Source organism: Acyrthosiphon pisum, chromosome A1 (assembly GCF_005508785.2).
Source record: "Acyrthosiphon pisum isolate AL4f chromosome A1, pea_aphid_22Mar2018_4r6ur, whole genome shotgun sequence".
Lineage (NCBI taxonomy): Eukaryota > Metazoa > Arthropoda > Insecta > Hemiptera > Aphididae > Acyrthosiphon > Acyrthosiphon pisum.
In genome coordinates, this window is record NC_042494.1 from 67,895,729 (window position 1) to 67,912,356 (window position 16,628).

Consider the following 16,628-nt stretch of genomic DNA (forward strand, 5'->3'; position numbering starts at 1 on the left):
AGTTTCGCGTGGAAACTTGACAATAACGACTGCCGCTGAGCGTTAACATCAACGTGAAGTCATTATAATTTCCGAAAACTGTGATTAATACGTAGCTCGTTCACAGCGGATGTAGTGTAATATCGTTTAAGTATCGCCAGTTTCAAAGCTTGAATCAAAACATTATCGTTGTATCGAGATGTAGAGGAAATATTTGGGGGATGCACCTATACTCTAAGGACAGCAGGTTGCAGACGATTGCCTTCCGATACGAAGCTTCAGCTGTCAATGGTTCGGGACGATATATTGTATTATAATATATTAAAATGTACAATTAGCCACCACCACTATGTACACCCGAAACGGTTTCCGCCAGCGAATAACGATAATGTTAATAAAAAAAAAAAAAGGAAATAAGTAAAGAAAAATGATTTTTTTGTTTTTTTTTTATAAATTTTTAAAATTTTATTTTTTATAATATCATACGCACCGCGTGTGTTGGTTGGATAATATATCACATTGTATACATAGTTAAGTAAAATAAATAACACAACGGTAACAGAATAATATCATGACGTCGTCCGTTGTAAATTGAAAAAAAATTTTCAATAAATTATAATATTATAAAATAATTAATAATGCAGTAAAAACGTATAATAATCGTTATGAACAATCATAACTCATGAAATATAATATATATATATAAATAGATGTTCCGTGTTATGTGTGCATATATATATACATATATTTATACTTTTATCGACGACAGCGGACGACGATCAATCTACAAAAGCGATCGATGCGTACTTCCGGCCGTGAAACAATAATTGTTATGGTGTTATCGTCGGTGGGTCGGTGGATGGATAGGTGGGTGGGCGGGCGGTGTGTGTCACGTCGTCCGCCATCAGTCTTCGATATTTAGTCGGACGTCTCCTCCGCCGGCTCCTATATATCCCGCACCCAGTCCTATTGCGGCTCCTCTTCCCTTGAGGGCGGAGTCGTCGGTGGTGCCACAGGTGGTGTTGTTGGTTCCGGACGTCGTCCAACACCGTACGCCGCCGTTGGGTTCTGTCGTCCCCACTGTCGGTCTAATCGAGAACCGTCTCGTGCGCTTCTTCTTTGACCTCCTCGTGGTTGCAGCTGCCGCGGGCTGTTCGAGGACCTGTTTATCACAATATTAATTATAATATTTCTATAGAACTCTAACCATCAACAACAACATTATTCGTTCCCAACGAACTTGCTCTTCCAAAACACGTCACGTATCGACACCACAAGAAACTCCATCACCAGGACAAGAATTGTACCACCTCCCTAACGAACTCGTTCCTTATTACACCATTTATTGAGCTACAGCTCCAACCGAACCCTGCTTTAGAGGAATGCTCAAGATATGAAACGAGTAACGACACGTTCAAATCTCAGCCTCCCTCAAAATACCAGAAAAAAAAACACTCAATGAAGATCAAGATTTAAGAGGATCGCAGCAGACCCATTTTTCATACGTCTCAGACAAATAAGCGGCGATAAATTACACATACTTATACTTAGGAATGTCCGATTTACATTTTTTATACATTTATTAACTATTTGACAAAATATCTAGGCTTTTTAGAAAGTCGATTTTCAATAAATAACGGTTTTTTAATCCCATAAATTGATTGCAATACATTTGTATTTATTTTGTGCTCATCTGATTTTAAATCAAAAAAGTGATTCCTAAATGCATAGTCTAGAAGCTTATAAACTCAACCATTTTTCGAAATTACGATCGAACTTCGGGAAGTGTGTTTAATTTACTACCTCTTTTAGTAGTTTTTATAGTTATGCAAACAAAAATATATTTCATTTTTCGCGAAGTATTCACATGTGGGGATGCGTGAGAGAGTTACATCCGGCGGTGGTTGCCCGAAGCGGCATTACAGCGATTCTCGGAAACACATACTAATGATAATTTACTACTTAAATGTTCATGTCATGTGAATTGCCTAAATATTACTCCTTAAGCTCTGTACCCATTCAAAATTCAGTCGATTTGATCTCTAAATGCAATAATGAAATATAAACCGTAAAATTGTATAGAGCCTACTGTAGTCTATACTAATAACCTCATGCTGTTGAAGCATTTCTTATAATTTATAAGTGTACAGTCGAGACGTATAAACTATAATTAATAAATATAGGTATATATTATGTGAAGCAAAGGTGGGCAAGTTAATGAAAATAATTTACTCAAGTTAAGTGGACACAAGATCAATAAGTTAAAAGTTAACAGTTAACAAATTATAAATTTAACTCGATAAGTTAAAAGTTAAAATAGAAAAAAATATTAACTTAACTAAGTTTAAAAAAAGTTAATCAATTTTTTTTTTAATTAGTATGTAAATCACATAAAGAATAAATGTGTCTTTTTAGTTTCTAATTTATAAATTATAAAAACAATTTTATTGAATTTTTGACATAATGTACAATGTATACCTTTTTACTTTTACTTTACAATTATTTACTAATTTAAACTATACTCATCTCAAATTAATAATTTAACAAATATATTTTTTTATATCGTATAGCAATTGAATGTCATAATACGTTAAGGTGAATACATTACCTTCATATATATTATAATTTATATTACATTAAAACATAAGAATTGTCAATTTGTAATTTTTTTTTTTTTTTTTTTTTATTATTTATTTTTATTTACAATCTGTTACATAAAATTGAACAATAAGTAAAATAGATAAGTGAATAGGAAGTGGCTTGAAGAAAGGACAGATTTAAGAAGCCTTCCAGTGAAGACACTTAGTCAGTGGTCAGTCAATTTGTAATTTAAAATTATTAATTTTATTAAAAACATTTATAATTGCAACTCATATGATATTTTATTTATAACTTAATAAAATATATTAATATTTAATATACACAAAATTATGTTATCAAGAAATAGAACAGAAATGTTTGTGTTTTTGTATTGGATTATTTTTATTTTATACTGATATAATATACTCTATTCGCCGTAAGTTGACCCACTCGCTCGACGAAAACCGGTCACGGCCGCGCAGGCCACCGCGTCTTTGGAGCGCTAGTGGTGATCGTCGCCAGTAATAGCTGCCTACCACGACGAGCACTGTCGATCGCCGAACACCGCCCACCAATCACAGACGCTGATCTCCTACTCGGGGGTCTGAACGTTCTGGCGGCTCAGTATGCATGCGCGCAAGTGGGTCAACTTACGGCTGATAGAGTATAGTAATATTTACGTATAAACGAAAAATTTCAAAATGTTTTTAACTTGATGGATTTTTTTTATATCAACTGAGAAAAGCTACGTTATTTCAACTTTAAATTAAACTAGTTAAGTTCATAAGTTGATTAAAAAATAAACTAACTAGTTAAGTTAAAAAAGTTTAAAAAAAAATTAACTTTTTAACTAGTTAATGCCCACCTTTGATGTGAACATACTATTCTATGTGTTATGTAAGCTACGTCAAAACTTCACGAGGTCCATAATATGTTATATATATATTATACTGCATAAGTTAATTGGCGAAAAAATTAGTGTACTGCACACAAAGCACAAACTGTGATAAAATGCAGGCTAATGTATGTATTGAGTTTACTATGTAGGTAACTTAAGTACCTATGAACGAACAGGCGAACAACATTATACAAAATACAGTTATATAATCAAATTTCAAGATTTGAATGCATAAAAGTGATGTGTAGTAAATAACAAAACAGAAAACAAAACAAAATCAATTTGGACCACTGTTTTATGTCGACGCACCTGCCAGTCTGATATCATAATATAGAAATATTGTTTCATCCATAATCGTCTGTAAAGCTCAGGTCACAGCTGCGTCGTCTCTCGTGTTGTGTCTATATTTGAGAGCTGCCCAAGTTGTGGTTAGGTTGTGGTTAGTGGTTAACCTTGATACCATGATTACGACGGCCAATCAAAATACGATATAAGACACACGGACACGACTTTCGATTTAGCCGTGAACCCGACTTCAGTGAACATAATAATGTAATATGTAGATTTTAATATTATAGTTACCGCGTTTATGGTACAGTCATCGGTGACCGGCGTCGTCGTCGTCGTGTTGGCCACCGTGGATGACGTGGACGACACGATGGACGTCAGCGACGAGTACTGCCACGATTCACCGGACGCCCGCCGTGGCCTGTCTTGGAACAGCGTGAAAAGCGGTGATCGACGTTCGTGGCGGATGACGGACGCGAATCCGCCACCGGTGACCGCCGACCGGTTAGCGACGTGGTGTGTTCCAGATGACAGCGGTGGCTGCTGTCCCGTGACGGACGAACCGTCAAGTGACCGCTGCAACGTCATCAAAAAGTCAGCTACGGCGATGGTGTTTGCGCAGTGCGCGAGCACCGGGTCCGGGCTGGACAGCCGCCGGTGTCGCTGGTTTTCGGGTGCCGATGATCCGTACACGTGTGGGTCTGGCACCACTTGCAGGCCTTGCGACCCGCGGTGGTGATACTGTACCGGCGCGCTGGTGCGGTTGACCGCCGATATGCCGTTGTGCGTGGACCCGTAACCGTAACCCTGGTCGTCGTTCAGCGACAGCCTGTGTCTAGGGTCATCATTCCAGGTCTGACCACCGCCGCCACTGTTTCCGTCGGCCAGCTTGTCAGCAAACCACTTTGGTGCGATGTTGTTGGACAAAAAGTTGAACGCAGCCGCTGACATGCGACGCAGCTTCGGTACCCGCGGCTTGTTCTGGCCACCATTACCGTGTTTCGTGTATTCGTTGAACCTGAAAAATCAAACGGTTTCGTAAGTACGGTAAAAATAGTAAACGAAGTTTTGTGTGAGCCAATGTTTTATAGACATTTTTTACATAATCGTACAATACATTGTATTATTGTATTATATTGTGTCGTTAAGGTGTATTGATACACATGTGAGTGGTAATAACTGTTCAAACATAAGAATATGAAATTAAACATAATTTTTGTTCAACATCAAATTATGAAGATTATTAAACATTTATATTAGTAAAAATAAGGAATTTTAATTACAGTAGAACCCCTCTAATCCGTCACCTTTGGGACTGGAGATATGGTCGGAACGCGAAAAAGGTCGGATTATCAGAATATAGAGACAATTTTTATTTAGAATTGAATATTAAATTTATTTGTATTCAGAAATAATTACACATATAAATGTACTATTGTATAAATGTATTATTTTAATATAAATTACTTAGAAAAAAAGTCAGTTATAGATTTTTGTTTAGAGAATGTAATTCTAGACTGAGCTGCAATATTTCTCCATTTCTTGATCCACAAAATGTCCATAGGTGTTGAGGTTGAGCTCTGCTCTATGTACTGAAGGGCAATATCAAAAGCATTCTTGGCATCGGTGTGTGAAATCTGGTCAGGGGGTTCGGCAATTAATTTTATAAATCTACTTTAAATTGGAAAATCCAAATGTATTTTTAAAGTATTAATATCAATAGTACTATGGTCGGATTAACCGAGGGCGGATTAGAGGGGTTCTACTGTAATTTATTGTAATTTATCTATATATTATCAAGATCCACCAAACCGATTTCGATAAAAAGATATATTAAGATTGATGTGTAGATGGTTTCTGTGAAGTTTTTACGCTGTGCGATAAGTGGTTCCTGAGTTATGGCTTCTTAAGTGTACACACGGCCAAGAACAACAATTTAAGTTGCGGATTAAAATAATAATAGTGTATATGCATTATACAGTGTATATTCCTTGCTATTGGTTACGGGCACCTTTGTTGATTCGTATTATTTTTTTTGTCAATATATTATATATATCTTCTAACTATATAAATGTGAAATGAAAATCTTTATAGAGGGTCAACTCTGGGACTACTTATCAGATCTTCTTGATTTTTTTTTGAAACGAAAGAGTATATCACGGAGAAGGTTATCATGAAACAAAATTTTAGGAAAACCCACTAGAAAATTAGGAACTCTGAATGTCAAAAATACAGCAGTGACGCAACAGGTTAGGTTAGGATTTTGCGTTAATTGATTATTACACCATAGATAGAATTCGACAAACTTGATATAACTTTGATACTTTAGAGTTAAATCATACACTTGCGTACAAGCTAGGGGTTAGGTTAGGGTAGGATTCGCGATCTACCGCAATCTAGATTACCTACCTAATAATATACTTCTCCGAATCAGAATTTTTATTCCGGGCAACGGAAAAGTTAAGATTAATTTTAAACACCATACACCGAATATTAAATAACGAATTGAACAAAGTTTGAGTCATATAGAGTTGGTACATTTAATGGGCAACGAAGTGCACGGGTTCAGCTTTATATATATATATATATATATATAGATAGATTAGACCTATGGACAGAAGATAAGCTAATTTAAAAAGGGAGAGGACCAACCTCGGGTGGTGCTCAAACCGTGATTTTGAGATTTCCCATGGAAAATTTTGTTTTTAAATGGTTGCCATGGGTTTTGAAGCAATAATAATAATAATTATTGGTTTCCGGGCAACGAAGTGCACGGGTTCAGCTAGTTGTAGATAAATAAGAGATTTCATAAAACGAAAATGTCATATTACTCTTAAGTATATATAATTATTTTCTCGATATGATTTATTGATAGTAAACAATAAAATAAAGATTATGAATATTTTAATTTTTCCCAAGTAATTTGAACAATTTTTATTGTTCTTCATAATGCGTCAGTATTATCTGTGTGTATTATAAAATATATCGGCCGAGTCTTCTTCAATTTTAAAGTCGTGACATTGCATCATTATATGCTTCGTGTAACCGGGAAATCGTCATAAGACACAAAAGTGATGAGTTTATAATATAAAATAAACATAATACAATATAGTACAATACGTGCTCAATCAGCACGTGATTAATTGTACAGATTTTTTCACTCTGTTCGACTGTCAGTGGCCGTCAAAAACGAATAAGATCGGTCGAAATCGAAGGTCATACGTCGGATGGCCGCATGGTCGTTATATCCAATTTATTAGGTATCGTGTGTAATATATTATTATGCAAACGAATAGCAGAGCGGAAGAACCCGAACGTTTAAATTTTTTTCTTATAATTGAACTTTCACATGATATTCAGCGATCGGCGTTGCGACCTTTTACAACGAGGTGATTTTAAAAATTCTTTTTCCATCATTAATATACAAACCGACTCTATATTATGTAATTGTAAGAAAAGGATAATAACTCACTATAATAATCCTTGTTTATCGTAATGTATGCAGAGCCAACTGTCGTCGACCTTAATACGCGTTACTTCGGGCGATAATAAAATAAATCGTAGTTATTATCGATCAATACCTAATGGTTTTTCATCAATAATGTTAAGAATTATAGTAACACTGATATTAAAAATAATTTCGCGTTCGTTCATTTCCCTTTAAGCCTATATTATAGAACGTGGTTGATTTTTCGACTTTTTGATTGTTGTGATCGTTTTTGATTAATATTTCACGTTTTGTCATATTTTGAACCGTATGGTTTGGTATTTTATTTATTTATTGCGCAAAAAACATAACTTTATTTTCAACTATGGAGACTTTTATAATTTAATGTAACTTTTTCATAAATTGTGTAGTATAGGTATTATCACAGAATAGAATAATCAGAATGGACACTGATAACAAATTATACAGTAAGATAGGGCCATTTTAATTGAGGTAGTTTTTATCAATTTTAAGTAGCTATTAGACTGATTAGTGATTTGTAAACTGTAATGTTGTTTGTAATATGTTTCTTATCTTGAATTAAAACTGATAAAACCACCTCAAATAAAATGGCGAATGATTTTCTGTTATCGGCCTGCCACCCAAAAGTGTCCACCCCCTGGTATTACGTGGAGATTCTTAACTGACTTTTTAACGTTTATTCGTCATTACCTATGTTTTAAGTACTCAACAAAACTCACAAATTCACAATAAATATTTTATGTTAAGTTCTTTAAATATGTATCGTGAATCGTGAATAATATGATTTTGTATGCTCTGGCATCATATTTCCAATTTATATGGATGTCAAAAAAGTTCAAGCGGAAAATGATTTCCCGTTTATTGCCTCAAAGATATCCGTTACTGCAACGCATGATATTATTGAGTCATGACTCATAATGAATTTATTATGACGAGTCGGGTTGAAAACGTACCGAAAAATGAAATTATTGAATATTGACATTACCTCTCTGATTACCTATATACCGATTAGGTACCTACGCAATAATGCTTACATATTTTTTTAAAACTTATTATAATTGCCTATAGATTTGATTCCTACGTTAGCACAGTAATGATGTGATAGTTATAACATAGGTAACAGCAAAAATGATTCACTTACTTTTTGAAATTCTGATCGTCACCTCCACCCCACGTGTCGTACTCGAAATACGAATTTCTGTGTTTGGGCCCGAACGTGTTTTCTCTGTTCAGCATGTCACCGCCGACTGTCCACTCGTTCTTTTCGCCGGCTAGTATGTCCTCGTTCGTGAACCCATGCACGCCCTCGGAGAACGACATCGCTTTTTTCTTACTCTAGTTGCAAGGAAAAATTATATATTTTAGAAACAGTTTTTTATTATTGAGATGTTTCCCCATATCGCCCAAAGCAGGATACATATAATTGTATAACGAGTACGAAATGTAAAAGAAATATATTTTGTCACGTCTGCACCGAAAGTTTAATTCTTGACCCGGTCGACGTGGTGGAGACTACCTACATTCCAATTAGCAGACACCAAATATTTTTCTCTGCCCTTCGGACGAAAAATTGACTGTCCAATTTAAATTATGACGACAAACAACGCGCATATACATGAACTATCGATTCGTTTCATCTAATATATGAAAATGTATATTAGCTGGTATAGTTGGATCACTTTCGAGCTGTTATATAATACAGTGTGTTGAATATAGAGACCAAAAATGGCATTGCTTTATTTCAACTGCTAAAAAACTATAGTTAAAGCATAAAAGGTTTTCATAGGTATCAATGGTAAATTCTCTTTTCCAAAAACCAAAACATAGGTTATGACGTCTGAAATGTAAACCCTAACTGTGAGGTTTCCAACCAGGAATAATCGTCTTTATGGTTTGGTTGCCTGTTACAAACGGAAAAATTTCCGTTGTAAAAAATTCAATCAGAGTATATAGGAATCTAGCCCGAGAACATATTTTAATTTTATAATAATATAATATATTAAAAATGTGTGGAAGTAATTGGAAAGGTCCATTTTTAGGGAAACGAACAGTGTAGGGAAACGCCATCGCATTTTTTGTAAGAAAATGGTCTCGCCCTTCAAATCCCCCCCACCCCCAGACACAGCAATCTCCCCGAAACCACGTCTCCTACCTTCCCTTCAGACGATGCGCTCACCGAATACGCGGCGTCTGGATGCAAATGGTGATTGACGGGCGGTTGCTGGTGCTGGTGCTGATGCTGGTGCTGGTGGTCTCCCGGCTGGTTAGGCACGGCCGTCTCCAAGGCGTCGACCACCCGTGACAGGATCTCGTAAGACGCTATGTCTGCACCAAACGTGGCCTCCTTGTCGATGTGCGCCAAGTCGATCTCGGACGTTGCCTTAGTGCGCCGGAGCAGCGACCGCATCTTGTTCTGGGACAGGGCCCGCCGGCGCTTCATCCGGTGCTTCTCGAACCGCTGGCGCACCGCTTCCTCGTCCTCGTCGTCGGACGTCCGGCACGCCGCTGGCACCGCCGCCGGTGCCTTGCACAACACCGGCCACTCAGTCAAGTTCGGCGCGCTCCGGCTCCGCCTGAGTGGTTGGTCACGTGACGACGCCTCTTTCTTGTAAACAGGCTGCACGGGACACATTAAATGGGCATATCGTTAGGTTATTGTTGTTGGTAGCTAATTGTTATTGCTACGATTTATTAGAAGTAACATGCTTCAAGTAAATTTCACTGACCCACCCCTCAACCACTTTTTTGGAATCTGAGACTACTATGACCACATTCATAGGTATTGTATTTGTTCAGTATATACTTTCAGTTGTTTGCATTGAAGGAGGGTGTAGAAACGTTTCCCCAGCCTCAAAGAGTGGTCGACAATTGTATTTATCATTTTTGTTTTGTTTATGTTATAATTTAGAACGCTTTTCGACTGAATTTGTTTGATAGTTAAAATATAGATTCCAGAATTTATTCGACGTACCTACAGAACTTACACCATATTTGGCATCGGTGTCAAAACAAATGCTGAACCTAGTATCTATATCAAACAAATTTAAAAAATAGCGTTCTAAATTAAATTAATATTATTTATTTACGGAATAAAAAATAAATCACAAATACAATTTATTGTTAACATTTCTACAACACCCCTGATGCAAAAAACTGAACAAGTCCTGTTTAAACAAATTCCGGAAACCATCTAACAAATTCAAACAAATAACAAACAAAACTTGTAGGTACTCATCGGTACAAGAAGCCTCTGAATTCCAAAAGGGAGAGGATTAGTGAAATTTACGTTAAGAGCCTGACAACATGACGGTCGATCCATCATTAAAACACACCAACTTGCAGTGCATTTACAAAAACGCTACTTATTAATCTAAGCCGATTTTTTGTGTTTTTGATATATTTACTATTCCGTGTACAATTTTAAGTATTTAGAAGTATAAACTAAAAACTATTATAGTTTAATGCTACTATGTTTTTATTTTATTTTCTATGGTTTTTCAGATCTATTACTTTGTAATTACCTACAACTTGCGATCGTTTTAATTTCAGATATGATTTCGATAATTTTGTAAAAATATCATTGAATAGATATTAGATAATTAATAAAACTTTAAACGAGTGAAGTAAAATGGTTAGATCCAAACATTAAACGAGTGTAAACAGGTAGGTACTAATTAAAAAAATATACATCTTACGTACCTATTGATTGCATAAAAATGTTTAGAAAATTATATTGTTGTGCTATAGACTATCAAACAAAACGTATAGTATATCTACGTTTTAATACGTACCTAAAATAAAACCCTAACTAATACCTACACTATAGTAATGTAAGTAGTATTTTTAAATTATATACCTAGTAAGTTATAAATACATCAAATTATATACAAACATTTTAACGAAAAACAGAAATTATTATTTTTAAATATTGTATTGCCAATTGTGATATATATTGTTTTTAAACGCGACACATTTCGTTTCACTTATTTTATCTTTTTTGTTAATATAATTTAAAGTAATTACATAGCTGGGCATGTCTTACAACTTTAAATGGAAATTCTTCAAGTTTTCAATGCCATCACCTCAGCGTTCTATTGTACATATTCTGCAGTGTTATAAATTAAAATGTCGATTGACGAATCGATTTTATATGTATAGTTATAACGATTACGAGATTTCGAATAAATCATCTAATAAAATGTCTGTTCCTTAAATTTACAGAAATTAAATATTTGGAGTTTATTTTTATTTTAATTAATTGTAAAACTATTAAATCATGGTGTATGATGATAATAGTAATTTTTTGTTTTGTCGATTTACATAGTAAATAATATTATATATTATATAGAAAAATAACTAAACGAACTTTGAACTTCAACAGGTACGACTCGTTGAGCACGCGTCTGATATATACGACGTCCTTGGTGAACTGGTGCCAGATTTTCGAGTGGGTTTGTTTAAGCCGTTCCAGGAACAGGTGTTCTAGCGTCTTGGACCGCATCGCCCTCGATATGAAGCTGAGTATCATGAACAGGTAACCAAGACCGAACATGATCCAAAACACCAGAAAAACTTTGTACGCGTCGTACGATATTCCCGTGTTGACTTTCTGCCCTGAAACACGCAGTTACGCGGTCGTCGTCTAGTTATAGCTGAGGTACGTCTGTCACACGGAGTGTTCAAAAAGTTTTAAATCAATACGCTTACAAGCTCTTTGGATGGCTTATTGCTTATTATATTGTGCTTATATAATATGCAAATGTACGAGTCCCCTTACCCTTACATGCCGAAATCAGACAATATTATAATAATATATTATACATAGATACTTGTTAAGAGTTTACTTCGTTGAGCATTGAGTATAATATACGAAAATGTGTGATTAATTATATTTTTTACCGTCCAGCCCTACATAAAGATAATTGACATAGTCCGGAAAATTGTAATGCAATATTTTAAGAAGGTGTATTTTTAAATAATTTCTATACTTGTGTATTTGTATTTAAATACTTATTGGAAAATATATTTAAATAAATAGTTAATTAGTGTTTCGTTCAAGTAAGTATGATTAACAATGTTATTACATTAATATTACCTATGCCATGTTATTATTTTTTCAGATTTTTATTTCATCAACATTTCTATCCACGATCACTATCTAAATATTATACCGTACCGGCGACATAGTCTCCGTAGCCGATGGTGGTCAACGTGACAAAGGTGAAGTATACGCTCTCGTCGAACGTCCACTCTTCAAAAAAGGATATGATTCCAGCCGGGAGGAAGATGAAGACAATTATTCCGGGTATAAGGTACGTTACTATGTCCAGGATGAGGCTCAGTTGGGGTCCCATCATCCTTTGCGTCTTGTAGCTGTAATGAGCTCGGAGAATCTGCAATGTGTTCGGGAGAAAAACATAAAAAATGAGTTTTTGTATGTGCGAAACGGTGAAATACATAACACCTCTACCGGGATCTTATACATTATAAATTATAATATGATCAGAAACGCGTTTTTGCTACTAATATTTTACTATAATATCTTTTATCAATGCACTACTGTCGATTTTAACGGCACGACTCGGATGTATTTTTGATCGGTGGCTCGCAAAGAATTTCTCGCCAAAAACAAAATTTACTTCATTCACCTTCGGTTTTGAATTTTTCGATGAAAGGGATTCCCGAGAAATTTTTCAAAACTAAACTAAAAAGATAATGGCACAAATAAGTTACAAAATAAAATTTAAAATGTTTGTTTAAACTAGGAAAAGGACGAATCGAGGTAAAATTGTGATTCAAGCGCTGTTTATGCTAATTAGATTTTAAAGGGGAGGAGAGTCTTGTGACATTTCAAACTGAACTTGACCATCTATGTAAAAAATTTTTCATTAAAGTAAAGTGTTTTCTGTCTGTAGCGATGAGACTTTTGAATGCGATTTCCGGCGTACAAAATTTGGTATATAAATATTCCATCTATATTATCAAAAATCTCGTGGAACGTTTGTTCGTTCGACTATAGGTCCACTTCTTAATGTTCGCACGCCACCTTATAATTATAGTCACCCATTTTTATATAAACGTGGGACTTTGTTTTGTATACATTATGAACAATCGGACGTTTTATCGTTTTGATTTCACTCAATCGATGTTCGATCGTTGTACTCAAACATTAAACTCGGTGGTAATGGAAATTATATTACAGTGTAATATAAATATGACGCACTACACGTCTACCTCTATGACATTGGTTTGGTATAATATAATACTTATATAACCATATGGACGGACGCACATCATAATATAAAATAATATAATATTTAACATGTATATAACGCGTATTCAATTGCGAAGAAATTGTTTTTTTTTATTTTGTTTGTTTTACGAAATACTAGTGTAGCTGCCTATATTATCCTGTGGTATTATGATTCATCGTGTATATGGAATGGCGTGCTAAATGTTATCTCGAGTAACATCACCAGGAGAATAAATATTAATAAATATTAATATAAAAAAATAATAAGCGATATCTGCAACCGCTGAGTCGACGATCGTAAAAAAATATGACACCAATATATTTTAGACAATAAACGTGAAAAATATACGTCCGTCGGGTGTCTTAATAATTTTTTTTAGTCGTTTAGCATATTCATATTATATAGGCACACCTTTAAAACAGGTACTTAAATAAAATAAAGTCATAACTATGTTTATTTTATAGATAATATGGTTATTATAGTCTTGTAACCGCGTATCTGTTTATACAATGTACCTATACTATTATTATTACTTGCGCGTACCGCTATATAATATACGTTCGTTGGTTTATCGAGCTTATTTTTAGCGATGAGTTTTATTTGAACATATTATAACACATAAGTAGGTACTATTTCTACAAACACTAAATATTATCGAATGAAGAAAATTCGTATTCAGCATGATTAATCAATCGCTTTTGATTTTTCGAAATTGTGCTGGAGCTTGGACGCTTTACTATGCCGAATAATCATAAATAATATATTATAATACTATCGCATAACAATTTACTATGGGTAATGTACCATTATTTAAACGCATTGTATCTACTCGTAATGAACGCGAACACAACAATGATTATTATGTCACGGGTGCGTGTCCGACGCCCGTGAAATTGAACTCGCCGACCGTGAAACTGTACTAAATACCATAAATACCAATAATAGTATACCAATTACCTAGTAACCATCGCGACGGTGACCCCGCGGTAATCGCCTCGGCAGCGATCTTTTGCAAATCGTTTTCGGCACCGGAAATTTATATCCGGTCGACCGGTCCAGCAGCGACCGGTCGCCCGCAAAACGCGCGTCGCGCATTATGTTTATGTGAGCGGACGACCGCAACGTCAATTCTTTATCATTATATCGAAATAACACGTATATCAATTATGACTTCAGGGTACTCGGAAATGCGTTTTCCCACTTTTTTACATGTCTGATTCTGGGTCAATCTATAACGTATTATCGCGAATCCCATGCAAAACTGGACGGAACAAAAATACGAATTTTTAATTTTTTGCGAGCAATCGGTTTTTCTCATACCTTTGGTCTATTTTTTTTACTGGAAAAACCTTATCGCGTTACCCGCGTGAGCTTCATGACTTTACAAAATATCATTGTTTTTTAGATAAAATGTTGAAAAAATGGGAATAATTAATATAATTAATAAAATTAATGGAAGTTCCGAGGAGGGATGAGGAATTTGATAGTATACCCAATAATAATGGAGCATCTATATCGGATATAGGAATCAATAATTTAAACAAAAACACATGATTAGTATCAACCTTTCTATCAGCTATCGATATTTTGTCGATAACACGAAAAACAGGAGAATCGTCACGTGATGGCGGGCATTCAATTCTTTAACCAAAACACAGAACCAGAAGAATTTCGGCTTATGTTGTATAATATACTCACTCTGGATTCAAAAAAGCTTCCCAGTTGCGTCAACACGATACCGTTGAGAGGGATGCCGATCAACGAGTACACCAACACCAGTATGCGTCCGGTACCGGAAGTCGGGTGCAGATTTCCATAACCTATAATAGGTACAATGGTACATAATATTATAATATACGAAGCAATCACAATCAACAATATTATTCAATGCGATTGCAATCTGATAGGGTAGTACGATGATCTATTTTTTTATGTCTTTTATTTAACTAATAATAATATTATGTTATTTCGTATAGGGTCGTTCAAGTCACTTTCGCGGCGGTCCCTTACACATGGCGTAGGTATTGAATATCAAATCTAGAGCGTGCCAAACAGTTTTGTATTTTACTATTCTCCAATGGCAGACGCCGTTTTACCGTCAATTACTTTTGCTTCCGAAATACGATCATAGACTATAAAAATCGTATGCAATGTTGTTAAAGTTATAGTGAGCCATTTTCCACAATATAGTAAGTACGAAACCTGTGAAACCTGCGAAACATTATGCGAGTCGTGATCGGTCAGGTTATAAAATATGCAATGCGTTTAGTTCATAGATAATAATAATATAATAGAATACGGTTACATGGCTAGAACATACATTCTATTCAAGTGTATCGAAGAGTATATTTGTATTTAGTTACCGCGGTCTTGTAAACAAGGCGTTTACAAGACCACTATATTTATCAAAATGTTAACATGCAATTTAAGTTGTGGTATCCTCGCCGCTGATTATAATATTAAATAAATAATATCTTTTCAACACATTATGATAAATATTATTACTGTATTATTAACCAAAAATAGCAACAAAAAAAAGGTGGATAAGTGGATGTCGCTCTGCTATACGGTAGGTTACAAGTGGGTCACTGTATAATTTATAGTATTAAATTTGAATTCAATGATATAATATCACTGTATAAAAAAAAACGATTCTGAGCGGAGACGGTGTGTAAGTCTAGATATTAGACATACATATTTAGGTATACTTATCTATAGTATTATTAATAATTTTCAAATTAATCATATCATAATATCCATTAGGTAACGCGTTATACATGAACAACAAACCGTGGTACTATCATAGATATAAATAGTATACTTTAGAAGTTTCAAGTACCCACAAATAATATTATACAATCACAACAAAATAACTAAAATAGTTATTCCAGGTTTTTAATATGTAATTTCGTCCAAATTTGAACTTAAAATGACTATAAAAATAAACTGTGCTTATGTATTTCTTAGAATTTTTGGCAACAGAATTAAATATTTACGTGGAATCTTGTTTTAAATTTTCAATCCTTAGATATAAAAGTTGAACATTTTATAAATTTTTAACTACAAAATAATTATTCAATTTTAAATTTGATAAATTTTGTCACATTTTACTTCAAATGCTTATAAAAAAAATTGTGCCTATATATTTTTAATATTTTCA

At 34.5% G+C, this 16,628-nt stretch overlaps 1 protein-coding gene across 2 annotated transcripts; it reads right to left on the reverse strand.

Annotated features, from left to right (window-relative positions):
• Positions 1 to 418: 418 nt before the first annotated feature.
• Positions 419 to 15,872, reverse strand: LOC100570273. 2 transcript variants are annotated; one of them, XM_003247545.4, is made up of 8 exons: positions 15,479 to 15,872; positions 15,167 to 15,288; positions 12,391 to 12,607; positions 11,581 to 11,828; positions 9,391 to 9,831; positions 8,356 to 8,549; positions 4,040 to 4,763; positions 419 to 1,141 (listed from the first exon to the last, which is right to left on the reverse strand). In XM_003247545.4, exons 1-8 carry the CDS (start codon positions 15,480 to 15,482, stop codon positions 884 to 886), a joined length of 2,208 nt encoding a protein of 735 aa, XP_003247593.2. In that variant the 5' UTR covers positions 15,483 to 15,872; the 3' UTR covers positions 419 to 883. The 2 variants fall into 2 exon arrangements, with proteins under 2 accessions (XP_003247593.2, XP_029343270.1); XM_029487410.1 differs by lacking the exons at positions 12,391 to 12,607; positions 15,479 to 15,872 and having other exon boundaries at positions 15,167 to 15,287.
• Positions 15,873 to 16,628: the final 756 nt, after the last annotated feature.